Here is a 22,564-nt window from a genome sequence, read left to right as displayed (position 1 = left end):
TATTGCTAGAGAAAAGTAGCATACAGGATCTGTTGGCATTAGAAAGTAACGGATTACAAGAAACTGGAAGTCATTATTACAAAGTGAAGCTTGTCTCACTTGCTGTTGCAGCTGTTGTATTTATACAGTGAAGGCAGATCTGAGGTGTTAGGAGTTGTAGGAGCCTGCCTTTGTAAGGGGAATAAATTGAAAACAGTTGGGTTTATCTGCTGGAAGGGAGTTAATTCTTTACAGCTGTCAGGATAGTTTCTATTGCAGGAGGGTTTTCCATGTAACCAAGACCTTTGGAACTGGCTGTAAATGTAAGAATAGAAGGGAAATTCTTCATTTGAAGTACAATCGTACTGCACTTTTTCCTATTTCAAAGATGTGGATAGCCACTATGGTGTGTAAAATAATGGTTTGGAGTCTCTACTGGTAAAATTCTGGATCCAAACGTATATAGTGTCATGCTTAAGTATTGTATCCCTATGGATTATGTTGTGTATTGATTCCCTATCTCATTTGAATGACTTATCTTCTGCACAAGAGGTTTATGTAGTGAGCTCCTGTGCTTTTACTGTTGCTGTTAGTAACCTGCCCCCCCCCCCCCCCAACACACATTAGGATTCAAGGTGACTCAAAACACAAAGTAAAAACACACAGAAAGCGAACATTACAATAGAATTAAATTATTCACAGTATTAAAACAATGCCAGACATAAATGGCCCAGGTTAACCCTTTACAACTGGGTGGCTTTCTACTGATATTGGAGTAGGAGTTAGGATTAGGCTGGTTGCAGCAAATGCTGGGCAAGAGACCACTTGCTGTGGTGGAAGGGTTTTCTTGGAAGTAAATCTTGGAATGTTAATAAAACACCTAATTGTTGGGATTCTTAGAATCATAGATTATTAAGAATGGCAAGGACTGCAATGGCCATTTAATCCAGTGCCGTGCTAGTTTTAGTCCCAGAGGGGGATTACTCCAAAAATGGTCTGAAATGATTGAAGAAGTGGATGCTGTGTGATTGCTATTAATCCTCCTCCCTTAAAGTCCAAGGAGGTGAATAGGATTCATGTCTATCCTTCCATGATCCTACTGCAACCTACTTGGCAGACTTTTTCTTCTTTCTGCCTGCTGTATTTTGTTTGGATTTCCAAACCCATGTAATTTACCCTGATGCTTCCGTGTGTGTGTGTGTGTGTGTGTGTGTGTGTGTGTGTGTGTGTGTGTGTATGGTAAAGGCAGAAAAGGTTGTCTGTGTTGTTGAAGGCTTTCATGGCCAGAATCACTGGGTTGTTGGGTGTTTTCCGGGCTGTATGGAAGCAAGTGTTTTCCGGCCATGTTCCAGAAGCATTATCTCCTGACGTTTCGCCCACATCTATGGCAGACATCTCTGCGGATGCCTGCCATAGATGTAGGCCAAACGTCAGGAGAGAATGCTTCTGGAACATGGCCATACAGCCCAGAAAACACACAACAACCAAGGTTTGTCTATTGCTTCAGTGGTAGGTACTTAGGCAAATATGCTTGCAGCTAGATTTTCTTCTCTTTGTGCCCCAGGGGTTAGTGATAGATGCTAATTCCTAACTTTAATAGCATAATCAGTTCACCTTGTGGGCATCTCATGAGGCTGAAGTGAAGACTGACCCCTGAGATCTCTAAGTAGTGCTGAGCCTGAGTTCTTGGTCCTTTGCCACCCGCTTTCCACTCTTAAGTGGTCTCATCATTTGAGCAAGGTAAAGCAAACATTAAATGGTTACTCATAATGCAACCGTAAATTCATTCCGAAGAAGAGAGATGGACTTTAAGTGGCTTGAGTAGTTTTGCTTATATATTTTTGAATATTTATATATTGGAGAACATCCAGGGCATTTTCAGCCATATTTTCTGTGAGCCAAGAGGAAGTTGTCCAGGCCTCGGCTCTGTCCATAGTCCACTATGTCTATGCAGCCAGGAAGCAATTTTGCACCTTCATTGTGCTCCTTCAGAATATTCTGTTAATAGGCCAGGAGGTAGGTTACTATTTCAGTGTCTGTTTTAGTTTAAGAATAGTCCTGTGGTGGCTTTACATTGGCAAAAAGCTTTCCTGTTTGACAGTCAATGCAAGGAGCACCCCCCAATATACAGGGCGGCTTTCCCTCTCATCAACATCCTGGGGATTTGCGGTCTTAGGAAAGTGCTAGCAGATGTGCTAATGCTGCATATTCAACAGTTGAGAGGCTAGTCTAAATGTAAAACCACCCATGTGGAGTGCAACACAGAATAGAGGCATTACACCTCCTGCATGAGGTCTAAATCAGGGCTAAGACATTTATGTTAGTTTCTTTTCTATCCCTGATCATTTGTAATCTGTTCTCCTGCCTTTGTATCAGTGAGCTCATTTTCATTCAGGTTTCATAATCACTGTTCTTTTCTTTCAGCACATAGTGACAATTTCCAACAATTTAGAGAAGGATAAATTTTTGAGCATTTTTATTCACGATTAGCTAAATACATTCATCATTTCTTAAGTGGGGCATTTGCTGTTGAGTCAGATCTTCATAGGACGTGAGGAGATTAATTTAAACCCCATAGCCAAGATGTTGGATAGTTCAGATGCAGCATCTTGCAGGGATAGTACTGAGGCAAGTCCACCGTACAAAGATCAATATGTCTTAATGGTGGCAATATGCAAACATTTATTTCTTGGAAATTGTTCTTTTTGACATATTATTGTATCTGACTTAAATATTTTAAGTCAATGTAATAAACAATTTCAATCTTGGTCGGGGGAACAGTTCGACGGTGCATTTACACTGTAGAATTAATGCAGTTTGACACTACTTTAACTGTCATGACTCTGTGTTGTGGAATCCTAGGAGTTGTAGTTTTACAAGGTCTTTAAAAAGAGTTTTGGTGCCTCACCAAACTACAACTCCCATGCTTCCACAGCCTTGAGCCATGACAATTGAATCAGTGTCAAACTGCATTCATTCTACAGTGTAGATGCACCCTTCAGCCACTTTTTATTCCCCCTCCAACCCTGAATTTGAATCATTTATGTAATGCTGTAAATAGTCATTTCTTTAAAATAGTATATATAGTAGACACTTAGTGTGCTGGGACTATAGAAATTTAATAAATTCGCATTCCCCTTTCCCCTCCATAGCCATTTACAAGCTTTGGTTTGTTTTGATACTGGATACTGCAATAACACCTTTTTGATTAATTTCACCAAACTGCTTTAAGGTATTTTGCCCCCTTGTATTATTCTGCTGCAACAAGCTTATGCTGTGTATTGCTATCTATAGCACCCTCCCTTCCCAAAATTCACAGTGCTGAAAACCACCTAGACAGCATATGCATAGAGCTACATTGGCTGCAATGCTGCTGCAGAGCATGAGTAGTATGCCTTCCTGGGAACTCCACAGGCAAGTCCATCACATATTTTCGCTTCTTTAAAAAAATACTTATCTCCTGTATCTCTGTGATGTTGACAAATTTTAGACAGACAAATCGCCTGCTCTGATGATCATCAGTACATTCCAGGCTGCAACTCTGCTGAGAATATCTTGTCTTGAGGGATTTCTTTGTTTTTCTGGTTATGATTTCCCCCTTTCTTAGCTGTAGTACAGCCGTACCATTTGAGCTTGCTAGTGCAGAAAGATGTGAATTCAGTTGCGGTGAATGACCCTGGCCCGATTGCAAACACAAACGTTCCTAGAGGCATGCTTTGGAGTCGCAGGTGAATCTGACCTGGTCCTTTCTCCAGTGAAACGGTAAGGCTGTGTATGTGTGTGTGAGAGAGAAAAATTAAGATATGCATTGAATCGCAGGCTGTCTTACTATACGTAAGCCCTGATTATCACATGCTTGCAACTTGAGCACTATTCATTCGGTGTGTATGCCAAGCTTTCTATGTATTCCTTTCAAATGCTTCAGTAAGGCAGATAAACGTCATGGCTAGCTCAGACTTGAGCCATGAATCTGGACACCCTCCTGAGATGCCATGGGGGGTAAAATAAAAAAAATCCCCAAACCTTGACTGTGTGAAAATAAATGGGGATCGTCTTAAGAGCTATGCTTCATGCTTATAGCCTTTTCCCTCCTCCTAGCCTGTTATGTTAAGAATATTATGAGGCTGCTGTAGACAATTTTGCTCGTTTATGCTTGGCTGAGTGCCTGCTGGGACAAGTGGATGAAGGACGTGACCAATCACTTTTTCATCACTGCAAACAAGTCTGTGTCATGCTGGATCGAGATGGAATAAATGGCTTCAGTAAATTAGAGGCTTTCCTTAATGTGGGAAAGGGAGGGGAGATGTATACTATGTTGAAACAAACCTTGGAGGAAATACCAAGCAATATGAGTGAGGTCAGCAGAATTTTTTTGGTTCTTTACTTGCGCATTGGAGGTGTACGGATGTTCCAAAATTATTTAAATGGCTTCATGAAAACACTGTATAGAACTTAATGGAATACTTCAGCATGTTTTAAAGCCTTGGCAGACATTAAAACACAGTAATCAGTACATGGCAGATCAGCATGTAAACTGCACATGGGCAAATGTGATGCAGCAGAAGAGAAGCCATCAACTTCGTTTTTGCTGGAATGTGGTAGATCTGCCTCTCATGCTGGTCTTCTGCACCAGCACAATAGTTGATTCCACTGGATAAATTAGAGGTGCTTTACTGGCATTAAGGAAGCATCCTTTAAAATTTTAATTTTGTTTTTGAACCATCAGTCTGAGTTTAGTATATCAGTAGCATAGTGAAGGCACCCATAATCTATGAAGGCAATGGATATGGCTACCTGTGGAAACAGCATGAGAAATTTACAGCTGCATTTAATAATGTAACAACATATTACTGTAATATCTACTGTACTTTCTATGTAGACAGCAAGTCATCATTTTTTCTCTGTACCTTCACCCTAAGTGTTTTATGTAACGTATGCTTCCTAGTGAAACCATATTCTCAGAGGGAGCATGTTCAAGATTGGGACATGTATCACACTGTGGATGCTTTTCTTATTCAAGAAGAAAGTTAGGCCTATGTGAAATGTTATTACAAATGTATTCCCTTTAAACGTAACTAACAGGGACTGTCTCCTTTCCACATATTTAAAACACAAATTTGCATTTTGATGGAAAAGGGAGCTGTGTTTCACTTTGGACAAGAAGGCTAATCTCATGCATTTGTGGCAAAATAATTACCTTTGCTGTATGTGAGTTCTGAGTGACATTTTCTTTGCTCATGATACAACACTTCTATGTATGTTCAGCATCTTATCTCAGATTCCCATAAGATTTGAACATAAGCTGTCTATTTGCATTTACTTTAGCTCATTTAAAGGTGGAATGTGTATGTTTTCTATATTCTGTTTTTTAAATGAAGAGTGTTTCAGAAAAGGAAATATTTGTGGAATAGTGGCTGTGGATTTTTGCCCCTAGCATAATATGAACACAAATGGATTTTTGGATGGTCATTATGTAGAAAATGTTGCATAAAATAATAATTGCATTTTTCACCCAACCTGAGAAGTGATAATGGATGATAAAAGACTACTAAAACATGATTTATGCAGGGCTGCTTCAAGATGGCTTGGAAATGTCTGCAGAATTCAGACAGTCTGCTTTTTTTTTATCGTGTCAGAAACGAATTGAGCAAGTAGCTTCTGGTGTGAGAGAATTGGCCGTTTACAGAGATATTGCCAGGGGACGCCCAGACGTGTTTCCATCCTGTGAAAGGCTTCTCTCATGTCTCTGCATGGGAAGCTGGGGCTAACAGACGGGAGTTCATCCCATCTCGTGAATTCAAATCGCTGACCTTCAGGTCAGCAGTTCAGCCAGCACAAGGTGGTGCAATGGGTTAAACCCTTGTGCCGGCTGAATTGCTGACCTTTGCTGACCTGAAGGTTGGATTGCTGACCTGAAGATTGCCGGTTCAAATCCGTGAGATAGAGTGAGCTCCCATCTGTCAGCTCTAGCTTGTGGGGACATGGGAGAAGCCTCCCAGCAGGATGGAGAACTTAATCGACAGACCCAGTCTTTTGAACTTGAACACACCCATCTGTATTTTAGAATGTGTTTATGAATGTTGATGTAAGCTAATAATTTTTAATCTGATTTATAATGTACTGTACAGTTTTTATATGTGTGTTTTATTGTAAGCCGCCCTGAGTCCCCTGTTGGGTGAGAAGGGTGGGATATAAATGTTGTAATAAATAATAAATAAAATAAATGGTAACACATCCGGGCGTCCCCTGGGCAACATCTCTGTAGACTGTCAATTTTCTCACACCAGAAGCGACTTGTAGTATGTTCTCAAGTCACTTCTGACATTATTTTTAAAAAGCCACCCAACTGCTAATGGGAGACTGAAAATATCTGAGTCACTTGCCTTTAGTGGCCCACAGTTTTGAAGAGTTGGCATTAAATTTTTTGTTTTGCCTAAGCTACTGGAGAACCCACTCTCACCTGTTAAAGCAGGGGTCCCTAAACTTTTTAAACAGGGGGCCAGTTCACTATCCCTCAGACTGTTGGAGGGCCAGACTATAGTTTAAAAAAAACTATACACACTGCAAATATCTTATTTTGAAGTAAAAAAAAACCAAAACAAAACGGGAACAAATACAGCCTCAATGTTAATAATCGTAATCATAATAATCATAATAAATATAATAAAGAGGGTTGGAAAAGACCCCCCTGTACATCTAGTCCAACCGCCTTCTGCTTTTGTGCACCAAAACATAATCAAAGCATCCCTGACAGATGGCCACGCAGCCTCAATGTTGATTATCATAATCATAATAAAAATAATAAAGAGGGTTGGAAGAGACCCCTTGGACCATTTAGTCCAACCTCCTTCTGCCTTGCGGGACAAGTGGGGGCCTTCCTCAGTGGCGCCTTCCTCTGAGGCCCTTCCCTGTGCGTGCCTTCCTCAACGGAGGCAGCGGCTCCCTCTTCCTCCACCGAGGAAGGCGCGTGCAGTGCGAAAGAGAAGGAGGGAAAGGCACATGCCTTTCCCTCTTCCCTCGCCCTGTGCGTGCCTTCCCCGGCAGTGGCAGCAGCAGGAGGAAAGGTGCGTATGGGGCGAGGGAGGAGGGAAAGGTGCACACCTTTCCCACCTTCTTTGTGCCTCATGCGCCTTTGTCAACGGAGGAGGAAGGAGCCGCCATTGCAGGGGCCGGATAAATGGCTACGAGGGGCTGCATGTGGCCCGCGGGCCGTAGTTTGGGGAGCCCTGTGTTAAAGCATTGCCTTAAATATAAAATCTATAATAGAAGTTGTGGTTGTGTTGGGGTGGTGAATAAGAGAGACTGAGCCTTCTGTGGTGGTGCTACAATGCTAAAATTTCTTTTGGATAGCATTTGCTTGGTACACTCAGTACAAGATTCTAAGATGATGTTTCAACTTGATTTTATTGTTCCATTTCCTTCATAAATTTAAACTGAACTAATCCAGGCCTGATCCTGCTTGGTTTCCAAAATTAGACAAGTGGTTTCCAAGGACATTTCATAAGAAGCAACTTACAAATGCTTGAAATAAACAAGATTTCTTACCAAAAGAAACATTTAAACCAAAAATGGTCAATTGGTTGGCCATTGCTGCTTGTTTTTATGGTATGTCTAGATTTCTTGCATAAATTTGTTTTCTAGCACTTTTGGTTAAGAGTAAGTGAACTAACAGGTATGTTTTTGAATTTATGTGTTGTAAATTCATGTTATGGTTCCTATTTGGCTGCAGAATTCATCATCATCATCAGCTATCCCTCGTGTCCAAGTATGTTTGCCTTCCAAGTGTAGGGTCTAGGCGGTGGGTCCGTTGGTGACTATAGAGATCTATTCTTGATCTACATTTCTTTTGCAGTGAGGACATTGGTTTCCAGATAGAAGGTGGTCTTGGTCAGCGTTGGCTTGATTCTTACTTCCTCTTGACACATTTCTCCCTTTTGCCCTCCATTTGTGCCTCTTTGAATTCTGCAGCACTGTTGGTCACAGCTGACCTCCAGTTAGAATGCTCAAAGGCCAGGGCTTCCCAGTTCTCGGTGTCTATACTACAGTTTTTAAGGCTAGCTTTAAGCCCATCTTTCAATCCCTTTTCCTGTCTACCAACATTCTGTTTTCCGTTCTTGAATTGAGAGTAAGTAACTGCTTAGGAAATGGTGATTGGACATTCGGATAACGTGGCCAGTCCAATGAAGTTGATGACAAAGGATCATTGCTTCAGTGCTGGTGGTCTTTGCTTCTACTAGAACACTGACATTTGTCCTCTTGTTTTCCCAAGAGATTTGCAGGATTTTTCAGAGGCAACGCTGATGGAATCATTCCAGAAGTTGAGTGTGACGTCTGCAGATCGGCCCCGTTTTGCAGGCATGCAACAGGGTTGGGAGGACAATAGCTTTATAAACAAACATCTTGTTATCCCTATGAATGTCCCAATCCTCAAATACTCTCTGCTTCATTCGGAAAAATGCTGCACTCACAGAGCTCAGATGGTGTATTTCAGTGTCTATGAATTCATAGGTAGATCATGGACATGGTGAGGATTTTCATTCAAGCTGAGACTTAAAGGTCTTACGTATCCTACAAGATCATGTGAACTTTTGCATCTCATTCTGAGTCCTCTTAGTTTAAAAGTTTTTGTGTTCGCTTTTCTCTATAAGAAATGAGAGAAATGCACTTCCAATGTCATATGTCCTCATTATTTTTTGTTTGCACAAGTGCCACTTCCTCATCATCAGTCAAACAATCTCTCATCTGAGGCTGCCTTCAGAAAACCCACACCAAATAACATGTGATGGGTGACTAAAAGGGAGAGAGCCTTTTTAGTGATGTCTTGTCTAAGCTTACTTGTAGGCTCTCCAGTGCGATTCTTGGGTGTTTGCTTTTGATTCACTTGGGGAGGAGAGCAAACTGAAATTGAAGGTGTATCCCATGAAATGATAGTATTTCTTTCAGCAAATAGGAGATTAACTTGTTTAGTATCAGTAAGGCTAATTTGGAGAACTCATGGCTTCATATGTTGTTTGAAAGCAAGATAATGTGCTTGTTTCTAACAGTTATCTGGAGGCTATATAAAGAGGAAGCACTTACACTTTGTATGTTTCAAGTTGCTCTGCATGAAGCACCTTGCCAATTTTGGGAATAACATCTTAGAATGCTGCAGTGCTTGGAATACCGAAAAACTATCAATATAAATGTTTATATTTTTGCACTGCTGGTTCTCAGCATTTGGTTTCCACATTGTCTGCAAGCAGGAGCAAGCAGGAGTGTCCATCTGTCCAAGAAAAAGACCTGCATGAATCGCTTTTGAAAGGTAGTATTACAGTCCATTCCTCCAGTATTCCCTGCCATAAAAAGGAATGTTTTTAAAGTGGTTTTTGATTGTCCAAGTATTTGTACCTCTGTTGGACTGAAGTATAGCAACAGTGACTCATGACATGTCAATAGATTTCAGCTCTCACAGGTAGCAGGTTACTGCTTTTCAAGAAAACGTTTTAGCTGACTGCCAGCTGGCAGTGTGAGTCTGACACATTGTGGCGCACAATACACTTTGTCCTCTGTTAAGCAACAACTGTAAGTTGTTTTGCCAGCTTGTCTCTAGGTCAGCTGAGCTCCACAATAAAATATCCAGAAAAATAGTAGCAGTAACTGTTGCAGAGGTACAAAGTTGTAGAATTGGCCTTCCGTATCCATGGGTTCTGTATTCATGGATTCAACTAACCATGGCTTGAAAATATTGGTGGGTGGAGGGGTCCAGAAAACAAACTTTAATTTTGGCATGCACTGGGCACTACGTTGCTAGGCATACTCCTCTGTAACCTCCCACCATTTCAATCTCTCTCTAGTTGTTCACTATTTTCTATGCCATTTTACTTAACTTGAACATCCATAATTTGGGTATCTAAATCACCACAGATACTGGGTTTCACTGATTTTTTTTTAACATGACAAGCAAATACTCATTTTCAGTGAACACTTTAGACTGTTCTGTCATACTTCTTAAAATGGAAGTGTGATTGTTTTGTTAGATTTGCAAAAGGATATTATATCACTCTTTGAGACAGGAGAGAAATGTTGGTAGCATAAGCTTTCGTAGACATGCATGGAATGAAGTGTCTAGGAACAGATGCATGAGTAGGAGGCATATGTGAATAGCAATAGAAATAAAAAACTTAAAGAGTATGGCAGTGAAGTAACAAGTACAGTTACAATGATGGTCATTGTGGGGATGAAGGAAGGAATAAAGATGTTTTCTAAAGCCAATGTCAATAGATAATCCTATGAATGGAGGGATGGATTATTGGAATGTAGTGTAATTCTTGCTGGGAACCAGAAAGGAGATGTGATGTGGCTGACCAAGAAAGCCACAAGGATGTTGTGTTATAATACGCACAGTATGACAGGAAACGGGTTGTCTCTTTTGAACCCATTGTTGAAGGATTTGAGTTTGTGGATATATTTCGGTTATGCTATAACTCTTTCTTTCTTTGGCAATTTTTTAAATCAAAGACTGCTGTTCTGAGAGTTGTGATGGATGCCCAGGAAGATTGCTGTGTTGTGCCACTGATTTTTATGTATTTCCCTTCCTGATATCTGATTTATGTCCATTTATCCTTGATGTAATATTTGAGAGGTCTCAGTTGGAAGCTAGTTCTAGACCGAATTGGTTGTAGGATGGACATTGTTGAAATTCTGGTGAATTGTCTTGGGTGAATCCTTTCCATAAGACTGAATTATGAAGATACCATCAATATAACTCAGGCAGACGAAAGGTTTCTGGGTTCAGGATTTAAGGAAGTATTTTTTCAGGTGAGCCATGAAGATGTTGGCATATTTTGGTGCCATGTGGCCATGAAAGTACCATTAACTTGAGGGTATATGTTATGATGCTGTCATGTGTGGGAACAAAGTGGCAGACCACAATGGCTAGGTCTGCTGTGGTTTCATCTGAAGTGATATTCAGGATAATTTCGTCTCTTGTTGTGTGGGATGTTGGCATATAGAGATTTTGGACTGGCTCTTTTTTTAAAGATTCTATCTTTAATCCAGATCATTGAATTGTCATTTAACATATCAAGTTTCCCATTAAACGATATTATTCTGTAGTTTTTCAGTAGGTATATAGTCACAAAACTAACTACCAACAGTTTCTAATGACATTAATATTAGAGTGAAAATGCATTCCCTATTGATTTCATGTTGGGAATTATATGAAGTCCATATAACTTAAGGGGCAGGAATCAGAGAACCAGACAAGGGTTAAATGTCACATTTTCTAACTAATTTATGGTTCTTTTCTAACTAAATGGATGGTTTCTTAGAGCAATCATCCATGAAAAATCCAGACTCCTGCTGAGTGAAAGACACCAATTTTTGCATTATTCAATAAAGAGCTGAGCTTGATTTCTCACAAATGAGATTGTGTGGGATGAGCTATGTGAATTTCAGCACAGATTGCAGCTGAAGATACTTGACCTCTAAACCAAATTTAGGTTTTGTTGCAGTCCTCTTAGTGCTATATACCACAGAATGCTAGTGTGTCATTATGATATGTTAACTTGACTGCAAGCCCAGTTAAAAGTATTTGTTTGTTTGCTTTTTGGGTATGTAAGAGCTAGACCATTGACCCATGTTTGCCCACCAGAATCCAATAGAGGACATCTGATAAAGCATGAGTGAGCAAAATGCAGGCTGAAGACCTCATGCAACCCTCTGGGCACTGGTTTTGTGGATCCTAGCGCTTCCCAAGGGTTTTTTTCCCCCCATAAATAATTTACTCTGAAATGTCCTCAAAGGCCACTAGGGCATGGAAAGACAATTTCCTTCTTATTTGGAACCCTACTGACTTCCTCACAGGGGTTGAACAAAACTTTTACAATATTTTTGTAAAACTTTTCAGGTTTTTTTCATTTTAAATTGCTCTCTAGAGCATTGGGTTGATTCTACCACTTTAGAAACAGGAAATAAAGAGGAAGTGACTTTATACTTCCTGTTGTCAAAAAAGGTTCCTTCTGGGTCTAAAATGCCCTGGAAGGTGCTAAAACAGGACAAAATTTCCTGTGTTCTGTAGAACGCATTGAGAAGCAAAAAAGTTGGTTTTCTTTTCATTGGGTGCAGTAGGGATATTGCCTTTCAAGATCTCCTGGGTAGACTAATGCCACCCCTTTTCTTTTCTTTATGGAACTGTTTTGTAAATGGGATCATGTGGGAGGCAGACTCTTTCCAGTTGAAGCACCCAGGGACCTGTTTCAGAAGATTGGGAAACACATGTTAGCTGGGTTTTGGTTGGAGCTTATAGCTAGAGGGAGAAGAGAAGAAATTTCTACCAGCTTAATGTTACAGAATTAGGATAATGTTAAGTTGAGACCACAGATTCGGAGGACATCTGATGTGGATGATGAGCAATTACTTGTTTCCAGTTTGCCATAGATGGGCATCATATTTGTTCCTGCTGACTGAAGTTGTTTTAAACTCTCCAAGGACTGTTACCAGCGACTCAAAAAGACCCACCCAGTGGCTCTTTTCTTTAGGTAACACCGGTTTAGACAATCTGTCTTCGTGGGACAACGGGAATCTAAAGTGCTATTTAATTATATTAAATGAAAATGCTGTGTTTAAGACCACTGCCTGCTGACATTCCTGCTTTCAGACTTTCAGTCAGTTTACCCTCAAAGTAAAGCTGAACAAGATGTGGATTTTGATGCTTTTAAATCCATATTCCTTTTTTGAAACTAAGTGGTTAATCGTGTTTTGATGAAATTCTTTTTACAACTATAGAATCGGGCAATATTAGTTAATAGTAATTCTTGTATCAAGCCAAAGAGTTGATCCTAGCAGCTGCACTTCATGGATTCTTCAGCCAATCTACAGATACCCAGCATGGTCCAAGCTGTTTCATTTGCCCTTATCCCGTAATGGCAGTGTGCTTTCCAAACCATGCTGGAGCATGTAAACCATCCAAAATCCAAAGAAGTTCTTGACACTCAGGAACATGTCTGTCAGTGATGAGATGGTAGCTCATAGTTCTGGACTACTGTCAAAACATCACTCTCAAAAAACATGTTCTCCTACCAAACATAAAGACAGTTTTTCAACAGGGTAGTGGTGAATAGAATGAAAAACTAAAGAACAGGTATTGCAAGGAGTGTTTGCTCCTTTCTCATTAGATCTAATTATCCAATTTTGAGGAATGTCATGCTTTTAGCATCTTTTCTCAGGGAGCATGCGAGTCCTAGGTCCACTGCTGATACTTTTCCATTAGTATAATCCTTGAATCTCACCCAGAGTAGGAATGCCTTCTTTGCAACTGCCTTTAGGCAGCAGCTTTTTACTGTCAGCTGCTTTCTCATCTTTTTTTTTTATGCTCTTTCCAGAAGACATTTGAAAGTAAGATTGTGAAATGATGAGGTAAAAGCCATGTGTTGAAGCAATCATCCCATTGTGCCCATTGTCTCAAGGAAACAAGAACAGTTCTTGAGCGCATAAAAAAGAAAAAAAGATGGCAGCGTTGTACACTTTGTTTGAATCTGTTGTGGCAGAGAGAAAAATGTGGTCACTGGGTTGGCTGTGCTGAAACTAGGTCACATTCTTGCAAACACTATAAATACTTTAAACCTTTCTACTCTCCATTGTCACAGTGGACACAAATTATTAATGGAGATGAGGTTTTCTGCAGTGGAGTCTTCCATTTAAATTGTCTAAAGCCTGAGAGAATTAGAGAAGTCCTACCTTTAGATGCCAACTGGGATCAGGATTTTCAAGAATGTTTGACCTTGTAACATCTATTTCTCTCTCTTTTCAATTTGAAGTATCTTTTAATCCAAAGGAATGGGACAAAGAGCACAGTATGATTGTGTTTTGTGTTACTTTACATAGATGGTTGAAATGTATTCTAATTTAGTCTTATATGACTACTGAATGATTATTGTACCACAACATCTAAATTTCAGTTTCTCTTCAAGGGGAAAAATCCATTCTCTTCCCTTGATGTTTGCTCTAGTTAAACCATGTAAATATCATATGTGGCAAGATTTTTTCAAAAAAAGACTAGGTACATTTTATGCTCTGTGTAAGTAGATACAGGTTGAGAATCCCTTATCCAAAATGTTTGGGGACCAGGAGTGTTTTGGATTTTGAAATACTTGCATATACATACAGTGAAACCTTGACTTACGAGCGGCCCAACTTGCACATTTTTCGTTATGAGTTAGTGAAAGAGGTATGAGCTAGGGTGAGAGATAGCTCTATCATGAAAGCATGCCACCCTTTTCCATGGAAAGGAGGGCAGGAAGGGCATTCGCCAGCAGCAGCAGCGCCAGGAGGCCCAGACCAGCAGCACCACCGACTCCTTCGTCTGTGAAACAACATGACAGCTGAATGGGGGCTTCTCCTCCCTGAAGGACGAATGCCCACGAGCCAGGTGGAAGAGGAGTTCCATGCAGGGAATGCTGGGCCTGGCCTTTCTGACTGTGCTTTCAAGTGGGGCTGGTGTTTGCTAGTCCCTTCCTCTGAAATACTGCCTCCTCCTGCACCTGGGACCCTTGAGCGGTCTCCCATCCAAGTCCAAACAGGGCTGATCCATCTTAGTGTCCAAGATCAGGATGAGGTAGCTAGCTAAGGTGATGGAAGAAGTAGATAATTTGTGATGAGGGAAGCATTGATCTGTGGGAAAAGAGGCACAGATGACCTCTCTTTAGTTTCTGTCTATCTGGTTTGAAAGAGTGGTGATTTTTGTTTTCTTAAAAGTACATTTTTATACATTATTTGTTATTTATAAAATATGTACCCTTTTCTTATGTAAAAACACATAACAAAAATTGGTGCGGTTTTTGGAGGGCCAAAACAGATTAATAGCATTTCAGTGGGAAAATTTACTTTGAGATAAGAGCGTTTAGAAATATATTGTAACTTTCCTGGGAGCCTGTTGACACATCCCTTAAATACGTAATATTGTTTCTCAATCAGGAGGTTAAATTATTTAGTAGCCACTCTTAGCCCTTCTCTAAAACCTTCCCAACACACAACAACAAGGCAACATACCTAAATATGTGTTGCTCATATATGTTTCTAACAATCATATTTATAGGTGCAAATTACCATGTATCATGTACCATATAAAATAACTGTATTTACTTGAGGGAAAAGATGAATTAGGTGTCTTTTGTGATTAAGTCTAATTCTTTATTGCCCAGAAAACATCCCCTTTAGCCTTCGTATTCATTGTTGCTTGGTTCACAAATCTTGATTTGGATAGGCATTGAAAAGACTATTAACATTTCAGCAGTTCCACTGTATAGTATGTAGTACTTTATTAATTTTTTTAAAGGAAAGGTAAAGTGTGCTATTGTAAAATCAGTATTTCAAGTTTCCTTCTGAAGTCAATGAAATGAAACATTTTATTGGATTTAATGTAATTAATAGATGCTAGGCCTTAAAACTTCCTTACGGGTGGTTAAATATATCTTTGCTTTGTGTACATTATAGTAAGCACAATTAATATGAAAGTCACAGATTCAGAAAGAAATCACTGAAAATAATATCCTAAATTATGGGTTTTGTAACCCATAATTTTCCCCTTTTGGTCTTCAGAGTATGGAATTTAATCCCAAATTATCCTTTTTTTGGCTATTGACAAAGATCCTGTATGCATTTCGTTCACTTTTGAACAGCTCAGAGATTTTACAGAAAAGAACAGAACATTTTGCTCTTTGGAAATGGGCAAGCCCATGTCATGTGAAAAGTGCAAAAATATATTGTATGTCATTTCTCAAACATTTTGTTCAAGAGTTCCACTCCAACCATCCAAGAATCACTTTGGGATCTGCATATAAACTGTGTGACCATTGAAGGATTTTTCCAATCCAGTCCTAAGTTGTATGTAGATATTTGCCAGTGTTCCTATCTGTAGTGCAGTGATATTTGTAGGTGTACCCAATGCTGCCCCATGGATCAGATTATCTGATTCTAGCTTTCATCCTGATAGTTGTGATTTCCATGAGTTTACCTGCAAACATCATATGTATTTTTCTGTAAATGATTCTGGGATTTCATCCTTTTTTGCTTTTTTATACACAAAACAGGGCTGGATTAAAAATTCATATTTAAGAATTTGTTGTTGCTGTGTGCCTTCAAGTCATTTTTGAAGTCTGGTAGATCTGTTGAAATCAGAGGTGTTTCTGTTAATCATGGTTAAGTGCCGTTTGTTTCAGTGGGCCTGATTTTAAGCCTCAGTGTATCTGGATCCACATATAATGTATAATATTGCTCTAATGCTAATATTTGATAGAAGTGGTTTCATCATTTTTGCTTATAATGGCCTAAGCAGTTTAATATGTGCAGTGTTGAAGCAGAGTTTGGTAAATTATAGTTAGAATTGTAATAGCACAATTTAGATAAGGTACAATTAACTTTTCAACAGTACAATAGCATATGCCAAAGTAATTTCTTTAAAAATGGAATTACTTTAATTTGAATTTAAAATACCCCTTGTTAAGTACATCATACAGTCATTTCTTTTCCATTGCTATGGAAAAGAAGATTCTTTGGTAGCCTCTGTACTGTTTATAATTGAACTGTAGTAAGTAGTACTTCTCCACTTGTAGATATACTTAAGAACAGTGCCATTGTCAAACATGCACTGCATTTGTTTATCAGAACTTCATAAAATACAGAGATTATAAAACTGTGAGCAGTAATGGTTATTGATGTATCTCTATGATTTGAACATATTGGCTTTTGAAGAGCCCCCAAGACCTCAAGAAGATTATCTAAAGTGCATTTTTTTTAAATTAGCAGATGTTTCACATTGATGATAATATATGTTTGCATGCTTTGATACTGACTTCTTACCTTGCTTTTATAAAGAATCCTTGCCAGCTAAATTATATTTTTATATTTGTATTGGATTTTAAGGATATCATAGGGCTGGACCTTGATTTTTCAGATACTGACTCTGCACTTAAAATCACTTGGTGTATGAGCTCATTACAGGTTAGATACACTAGAACTGCTTGGGTGCTGTTTTATTCCCGCTCCCTCTCCACTTTTTAATAGAAACGTTCTAAATGGCTTTTATTCTGTAGATTAATTCAGTGTTAAAATAATGTTTGTATATTTCAAATCTATGTTTTTATGTATATTTTTCTAGTTTTTGTAAACTACATTGTGTTTCAATTCTGGGGGGAAATCTCATGTAAACAAAAATACCAATTAACTAATCTACTATTATTGTTTTGTTATGTTTCATGGAATTATTGAACACTGGGCTTTAGTGTTGCTTGGCTGGGTTATAAATTTATCAGTTTGTCTCAGTTGTTTAATACTGCAGTAGCATTGCTTTACAATGCAATTATATAATGCATTCTATATTAGTGCCTGTAAATTGGCATCATTTAGTTAATTTGTGCTCATCTAATTTTAAACAAATGGAAATCAATACTTTGTAGGAGATATCAATGACTGAATGACAAGGTTTAGTGGTATGACATTGTTAGAAACACAGGACTGCTGTTTGCTTAAGGCTTCTGTTAGGCTTCAAAACCTATACGTTTAAACTTTCAGTTATTATGTTTTATTGCTGTTGTGCTTGCTCCCTCCTTTTAACATGCTTTAGAGTAATATCATTTATTTCTTTTGACAAATAATAAATCAATCTCTTGAGGTGTGTTATAAAATGTTTGAAATATGCATTATTTGAAAAGGTAATATGGTTGTGTTGAAGAATACCACAGACCCAAACAAAGCTTTGCTATTTTACCAAGTCTTTGATCCAGTTGTATTTTATGTAACTGGAAATTAAGGGTGGATTCGGTAGGAATGGGCAGACAGATAGTTTCTGTGCCCACAAATTCTCCCCAAGATGTTCATTCTTTTGAAGCCAGTTTTCAACTTAATTGGATTCACTTCTGTTACTGGCGCTAAACTCTTAAAAATGCTTTAGGTGTCATTGTAGAATAGCTTGAAAGGCTTGGGTGTTTAAGCATATCTTGCCTGCTACCTACATGTCTTCTCCTAACTGCATTTTTGGTTTTTATATAGTGGTACAATGGTAAAGGTAGCAGCATGAACTCTGTAACCACTAATTTGGTACTAGGCAGTGCAACTTCATCTGCTTATATGAACAAATTATATCCTCTCCATCTCTTAGATATGTGTCACAAAGATGTCTACACGGAACTGCCAAGGAATGGATTCTGTGATCAAGCCCTTGGACACAATTCCAGAAGACAAAAAAGTCAGAGTTCAGAGGACACAAAGCACTTTTGATCCATTTGAGAAGCCAAATAATCAAGTGAAGCGGGTACATTCAGAGAACAATGCCTGCATTAACTTCAAGACTTCGTCTACTGGGAAAGAATCTCCTAAAATCAGACGACATTCCAGTCCTAGCTCTGTAAGTCCAGACATGCCATATTTATCTTTGCTTAATCCGCCAACCAAGTTCCAAATATTTTAGTGCTTTTAATAGCAATTGCACTTTATATAAACTGATATGCTGAGAAATGTGTATTTTTAAAATGGCTATGCTCATTCTTGTTGAGTGATTAACATATTTACTCTCAAGTACAATCCAAAATGATTTAAAATTTAAGTTTTTTAAATGTTACGCATATTATGTTAACCTGGGTAGTAACATTTTCAGTGGTAATTGTAGCCTGTATAAATCCTGCCAACATAAGCACTTCATACAAGCAGAAAAAATAAACTGATGCCAGCTTTGGAAAGTGCTAGTTTGAGTTAGCTTAATCAACTATATTAATCTGTTTAAATAGCTTTCTTTTCAGGATTCCATATGAAGTATAAAAACAGTTGCAAGCTAGGAGAATTTTGAAATGTGTATGCTTCATTTCCATCAGAAATGTTCTTCAAGAAACAAAATCATTGAAATAATAATGTCCTGAAGGAAGATATTATACTGCAGGGGTGGGTCGATTTGTCAAAGCAGGGCATGTTGATCAAGCAAATATTGTCATACCAGAATAGTTTGTGAAATTATGAAACAGACAAAGTCCTCTGAATGTGTTATGCTTTCCCCATGTGGTATATCTACTTTCACAGAATACTGATAAATGAAATGTCATCTTGCTTATGACGGGTGTGCTGGCAAGTTGTCCCAGAGGTGTCCTGCCAAATTATTCTGTGTGAAAACTGCATTTTATCTTTCTCTGTGGCATCATCTGCAATAATGTGGCCTTTGAGTGAAAGAATACAGCTTCTTGAAAAATGTAAATAGAATTTTTATTTGGCATTTAAGAGAATGTAGGAGATATGCAGAGAAATATTAATTATTTGCTTGGAAATCAACATTTCTATATTATTTTGGTTCCAGAATAGTTTCTATGTTGTTATGACTTAGTGCTGTAATTTCTTGTTAAATTTTCTGTCTACCCAAAAATTATTATTCTGTTCTTAATAGTAGAATCATGTCACATTCTAAATGGATGAAGCCTGAATGGGACTGAATGGTTTCTCTTCAGATTACTAAGAAAGTGTATGCTTATAGCAGCAACGACAAGCTCTGGCCTCTTTGAATTTCCCTTGTGGTTTGAGAGCTTCTTCTTACCTCCTTCTTTTCACTCCTGCTCTATTCTTTTGGTTGGTGAGAAGGTCTGGCTGGTTAAAGTTAGATGGAATTTAAAGAGATTTACATTTTAGAATCAGTGTATGTAACTATTTCAACCCAAGAACCCAGGAAGACCAAGATATGAAACCCTGCTCATCAGAAACCAGCTGGGTGATCTTGGGCCCAACAAGTCTTGGGGTTTACTTCTGAGTAGATATATATAGAATGAGTTTGTGCTTTGCATGACTGGTGTGAAAATATCTCAGCTGCTAAGACTTATATCTGCTTCCATTCACTTTGCACTAACCATACTTGGGTTGTGCTTGATCTCACCCTTTGTACCAATAGTTTTACCCTGGAGGAAATGCTGCTCCTGAAGTCCTTGCAAATTCAAACGGCCTGGAGAGAAATTCAGTTGTGGTTTATAAAGCAGTCACATTGGATAAGAGTGCCTTCCTTCTTTCCCTTTTAACAGCCTTCCAGCTAGAAGAACCATTTACATTATGCCCTTAGTGTTTATTTTAAGCACAGTAAAGTTACTGGAATATATAAGATGACCTGTATTCTGTATGCATGGGCAGACCAAAACAGTTTACTTGATATACTTAACTCTACAGGTGGTGCGTTCAGTCTGAAGTACAGTCTCCAAGTTATGAACAAGATAGGTTCTATAGGTTTGTTCTTAAGTTGAATGTGTATGTAAATCAGAACAGGTACGCCATCCATGTATATATTATCACAGGGACAGAAAGTGAAGTGAAATCTGTTGAACAGCATTGCTGTCTGTGCCCCTGTTCAAAAGATTTCACTTCGCTTTGTGTCCCTGTGATAATTGTGATAAAAATGGCTTGTTGTGAGAAAATAAGGATTGGTGATAAAGCTTCAGTGCAGACACCTTTTTCCCATAACTCTTCCAGAAGAGAATTTCCCTTCCTAGAGGAAAATTTATCTCACTTCCTGTTGTCTCACGCCCATTCTTAACTATGAGTCTTTTGTAAGTCGGATGTGTGTAACTCAGGGACTGCCTGTATATGGCAAAGAAATTACTCTGCTCATATATTGTCGGATTTTCTTTTTATTAAGTTCATTTATTGGTTCTTTTAAGGATGCATTCCCCAATTTTGTACAGTTCCCAGAGAGAGTTGCAAAGACTGAGAATAGGATCTGTGTTAGGGATTCAATATATGATGAAGGTGGTCTGTTTCAGATACCATTAATTGTGTGTCAGTGCCAGCTTGCTGCCGGTGCAACAATGAAGAAGTCTATCTAGCTGTATGCATGCCTACAGTGCCTTTGCTTGTTAAGAAATAAACACAGAGAAGAGGCTTTTATTTTCTTGCCATCTTGCCTTTTAGGCCTGTTCCAGGGGTTATTTGTGAACTGCTTCATAAAATTGCATTGGATAGGCCACATAAGATCTAGTTTCTTAGATATAGTCATCATGATTCCTTATGGATGAGCAGATTAAGATTGGTATATGGTGTATATTCTCTATCTCAAAAACTAGAACTGATAGGGGCAAATTGGTGCTACTTTTGGAATCTACATTGTAGAATTAATACAGTTTGACAAAACTTTAACTGACATGGAGCAATACTATGAAATCATGGGAATTGTGGCTAGGAATGATTAGGAGCCTGTAAAACTTCAAACCCAATGATTCCATAGCATTGAGACATAGCAGTTAAAGTGGTGTCAAACTGCATTCATTCTACAGTGTAGATCAGGCATGGGCAGACTTCAGCTCTCCAGGTGTTTTGGACTTCAACTCCCATAATTCCTAACAGCCTACCAGCTGTTAGGAATTATGGAAGTTGAAGTCCAAAACACCTCGAGGGCTGAAGTTTGCCCATGCCTGGTGTAGATGAACCCTGTTATATATTAGCAGATTTATCTATTTAAAAAAATAAGTTGATATTTATTGCCATTATACTATGGCAATAAGATTGATTTGAAAGTGGCTTTAAAAAAATACCAGGAAGGGAACTGTGTTTAATTAAGACCTTCCAACATAGGAGCCAACCACTATTCTGAAAAACTGCTAAGTAGAAAACAATGTAATCTGTTTTGTTTTGGCTCCTCCTCCCTGTATTTCAATAAATTCATTAAAAGAGAATTATCACTTCCAAATGAATTACCCAGCTTCATAATAACAAAGCTCATTATAAATCTGAAATATTGCTCATGCTACATTGTGATTAATATGTAGTGCCTGGGGAAAAAAGTCCCCGGAAAATAAGGAATTGTAGTTGTCTGTGTATTCCAAAATTAAATTAAAATTATAATCCATTATAATTAAAATATAATTATAAAATGATGGTTTTGTGAGATCCTAAAGATATTATTACGAGAATAATAGTAAATCATTCCTTATCGGGCAGCCAACTTTTATAGGTGGAATTTTAGAGCCACTTTGTTGCTGTGAGTTTTCCGGGCTGTATGGCATGTTCCAGAAGCATTCTTTCCTGTTTCGCCCACATCTATGGCAGGCATCCTCAGAGGTTGTGAGATCTGTGGGTGAAACGTCAGGAGGGAATGCTTCTGGAACATAGCCACCCAGCCCAGAAAACTCACAGCAACCCATTGATTCTGGCCAAGAAAGCCTTCAACAACACATTAAGAGCCACTGTTTTACGGGTCACAAAGTAATGTTGTGTTTTTATCCTTTTTGTTTATTTTTAAAGTGTTCTTTCCCCTAGTTCTCCTGTATTACTTATTTGATGGATTCAGCATTTGGGTAGCAATATTACTGACAATCTATATTGGGCCTGTATTTATTTTCCTTATACTTCCATGTATAAGTTCTCTGTGATGTCTACACAAATCTTTTGAGGCATTTGTGGGAAAATGAAAGTTCTTCTACTGTAAGGATAATAAATAATGTCTCCATAAGACTATGAAGAAAACGAAGGGCTCTTCCACACAGCCATATAATCCATAATATCAAGGCAGAAAATCCCGCAATACCTGCCTTGAACTGGGTTATCTGGAGTCCACACTGCCATATATATTCCAGTTCAGGAAGGGGCCTTAGAG

General features: G+C 38.6%; 1 protein-coding gene across 6 annotated transcripts in view; it reads left to right on the top strand.

Annotated features, from left to right (window-relative positions):
• Positions 1-22,564, top strand: part of cdk14 (cyclin dependent kinase 14) — a 281,590-nt gene that overhangs the window by 65,007 nt on the left and 194,019 nt on the right. For 4 of the 6 annotated variants that reach the window (XR_009999670.1, XM_062957395.1, XM_062957398.1 and 1 more), the window contains one exon: positions 18,113-18,358. Coding sequence is in view for 5 of the 6 variants with exons in the window: in XM_062957395.1 (XP_062813465.1) it covers positions 18,113-18,358 (246 nt within the window). In the remaining variant the exon portion in view is untranslated. Of the gene's footprint in view, positions 1-3,317; positions 3,394-3,420; positions 3,742-18,112; positions 18,359-22,564 lie in introns of those variants that run through there. The other 2 variants (XM_062957399.1, XM_062957397.1) reach the window with 2 other exon arrangements.

This window comes from Anolis carolinensis, chromosome 6 (assembly GCF_035594765.1).
Source record: "Anolis carolinensis isolate JA03-04 chromosome 6, rAnoCar3.1.pri, whole genome shotgun sequence".
Taxonomy (NCBI): domain Eukaryota; kingdom Metazoa; phylum Chordata; class Lepidosauria; order Squamata; family Dactyloidae; genus Anolis; species Anolis carolinensis.
The sequence above is the reverse complement of the archived record's forward strand: the minus strand, read 5'-3'. Positions and strand labels throughout refer to the sequence as shown.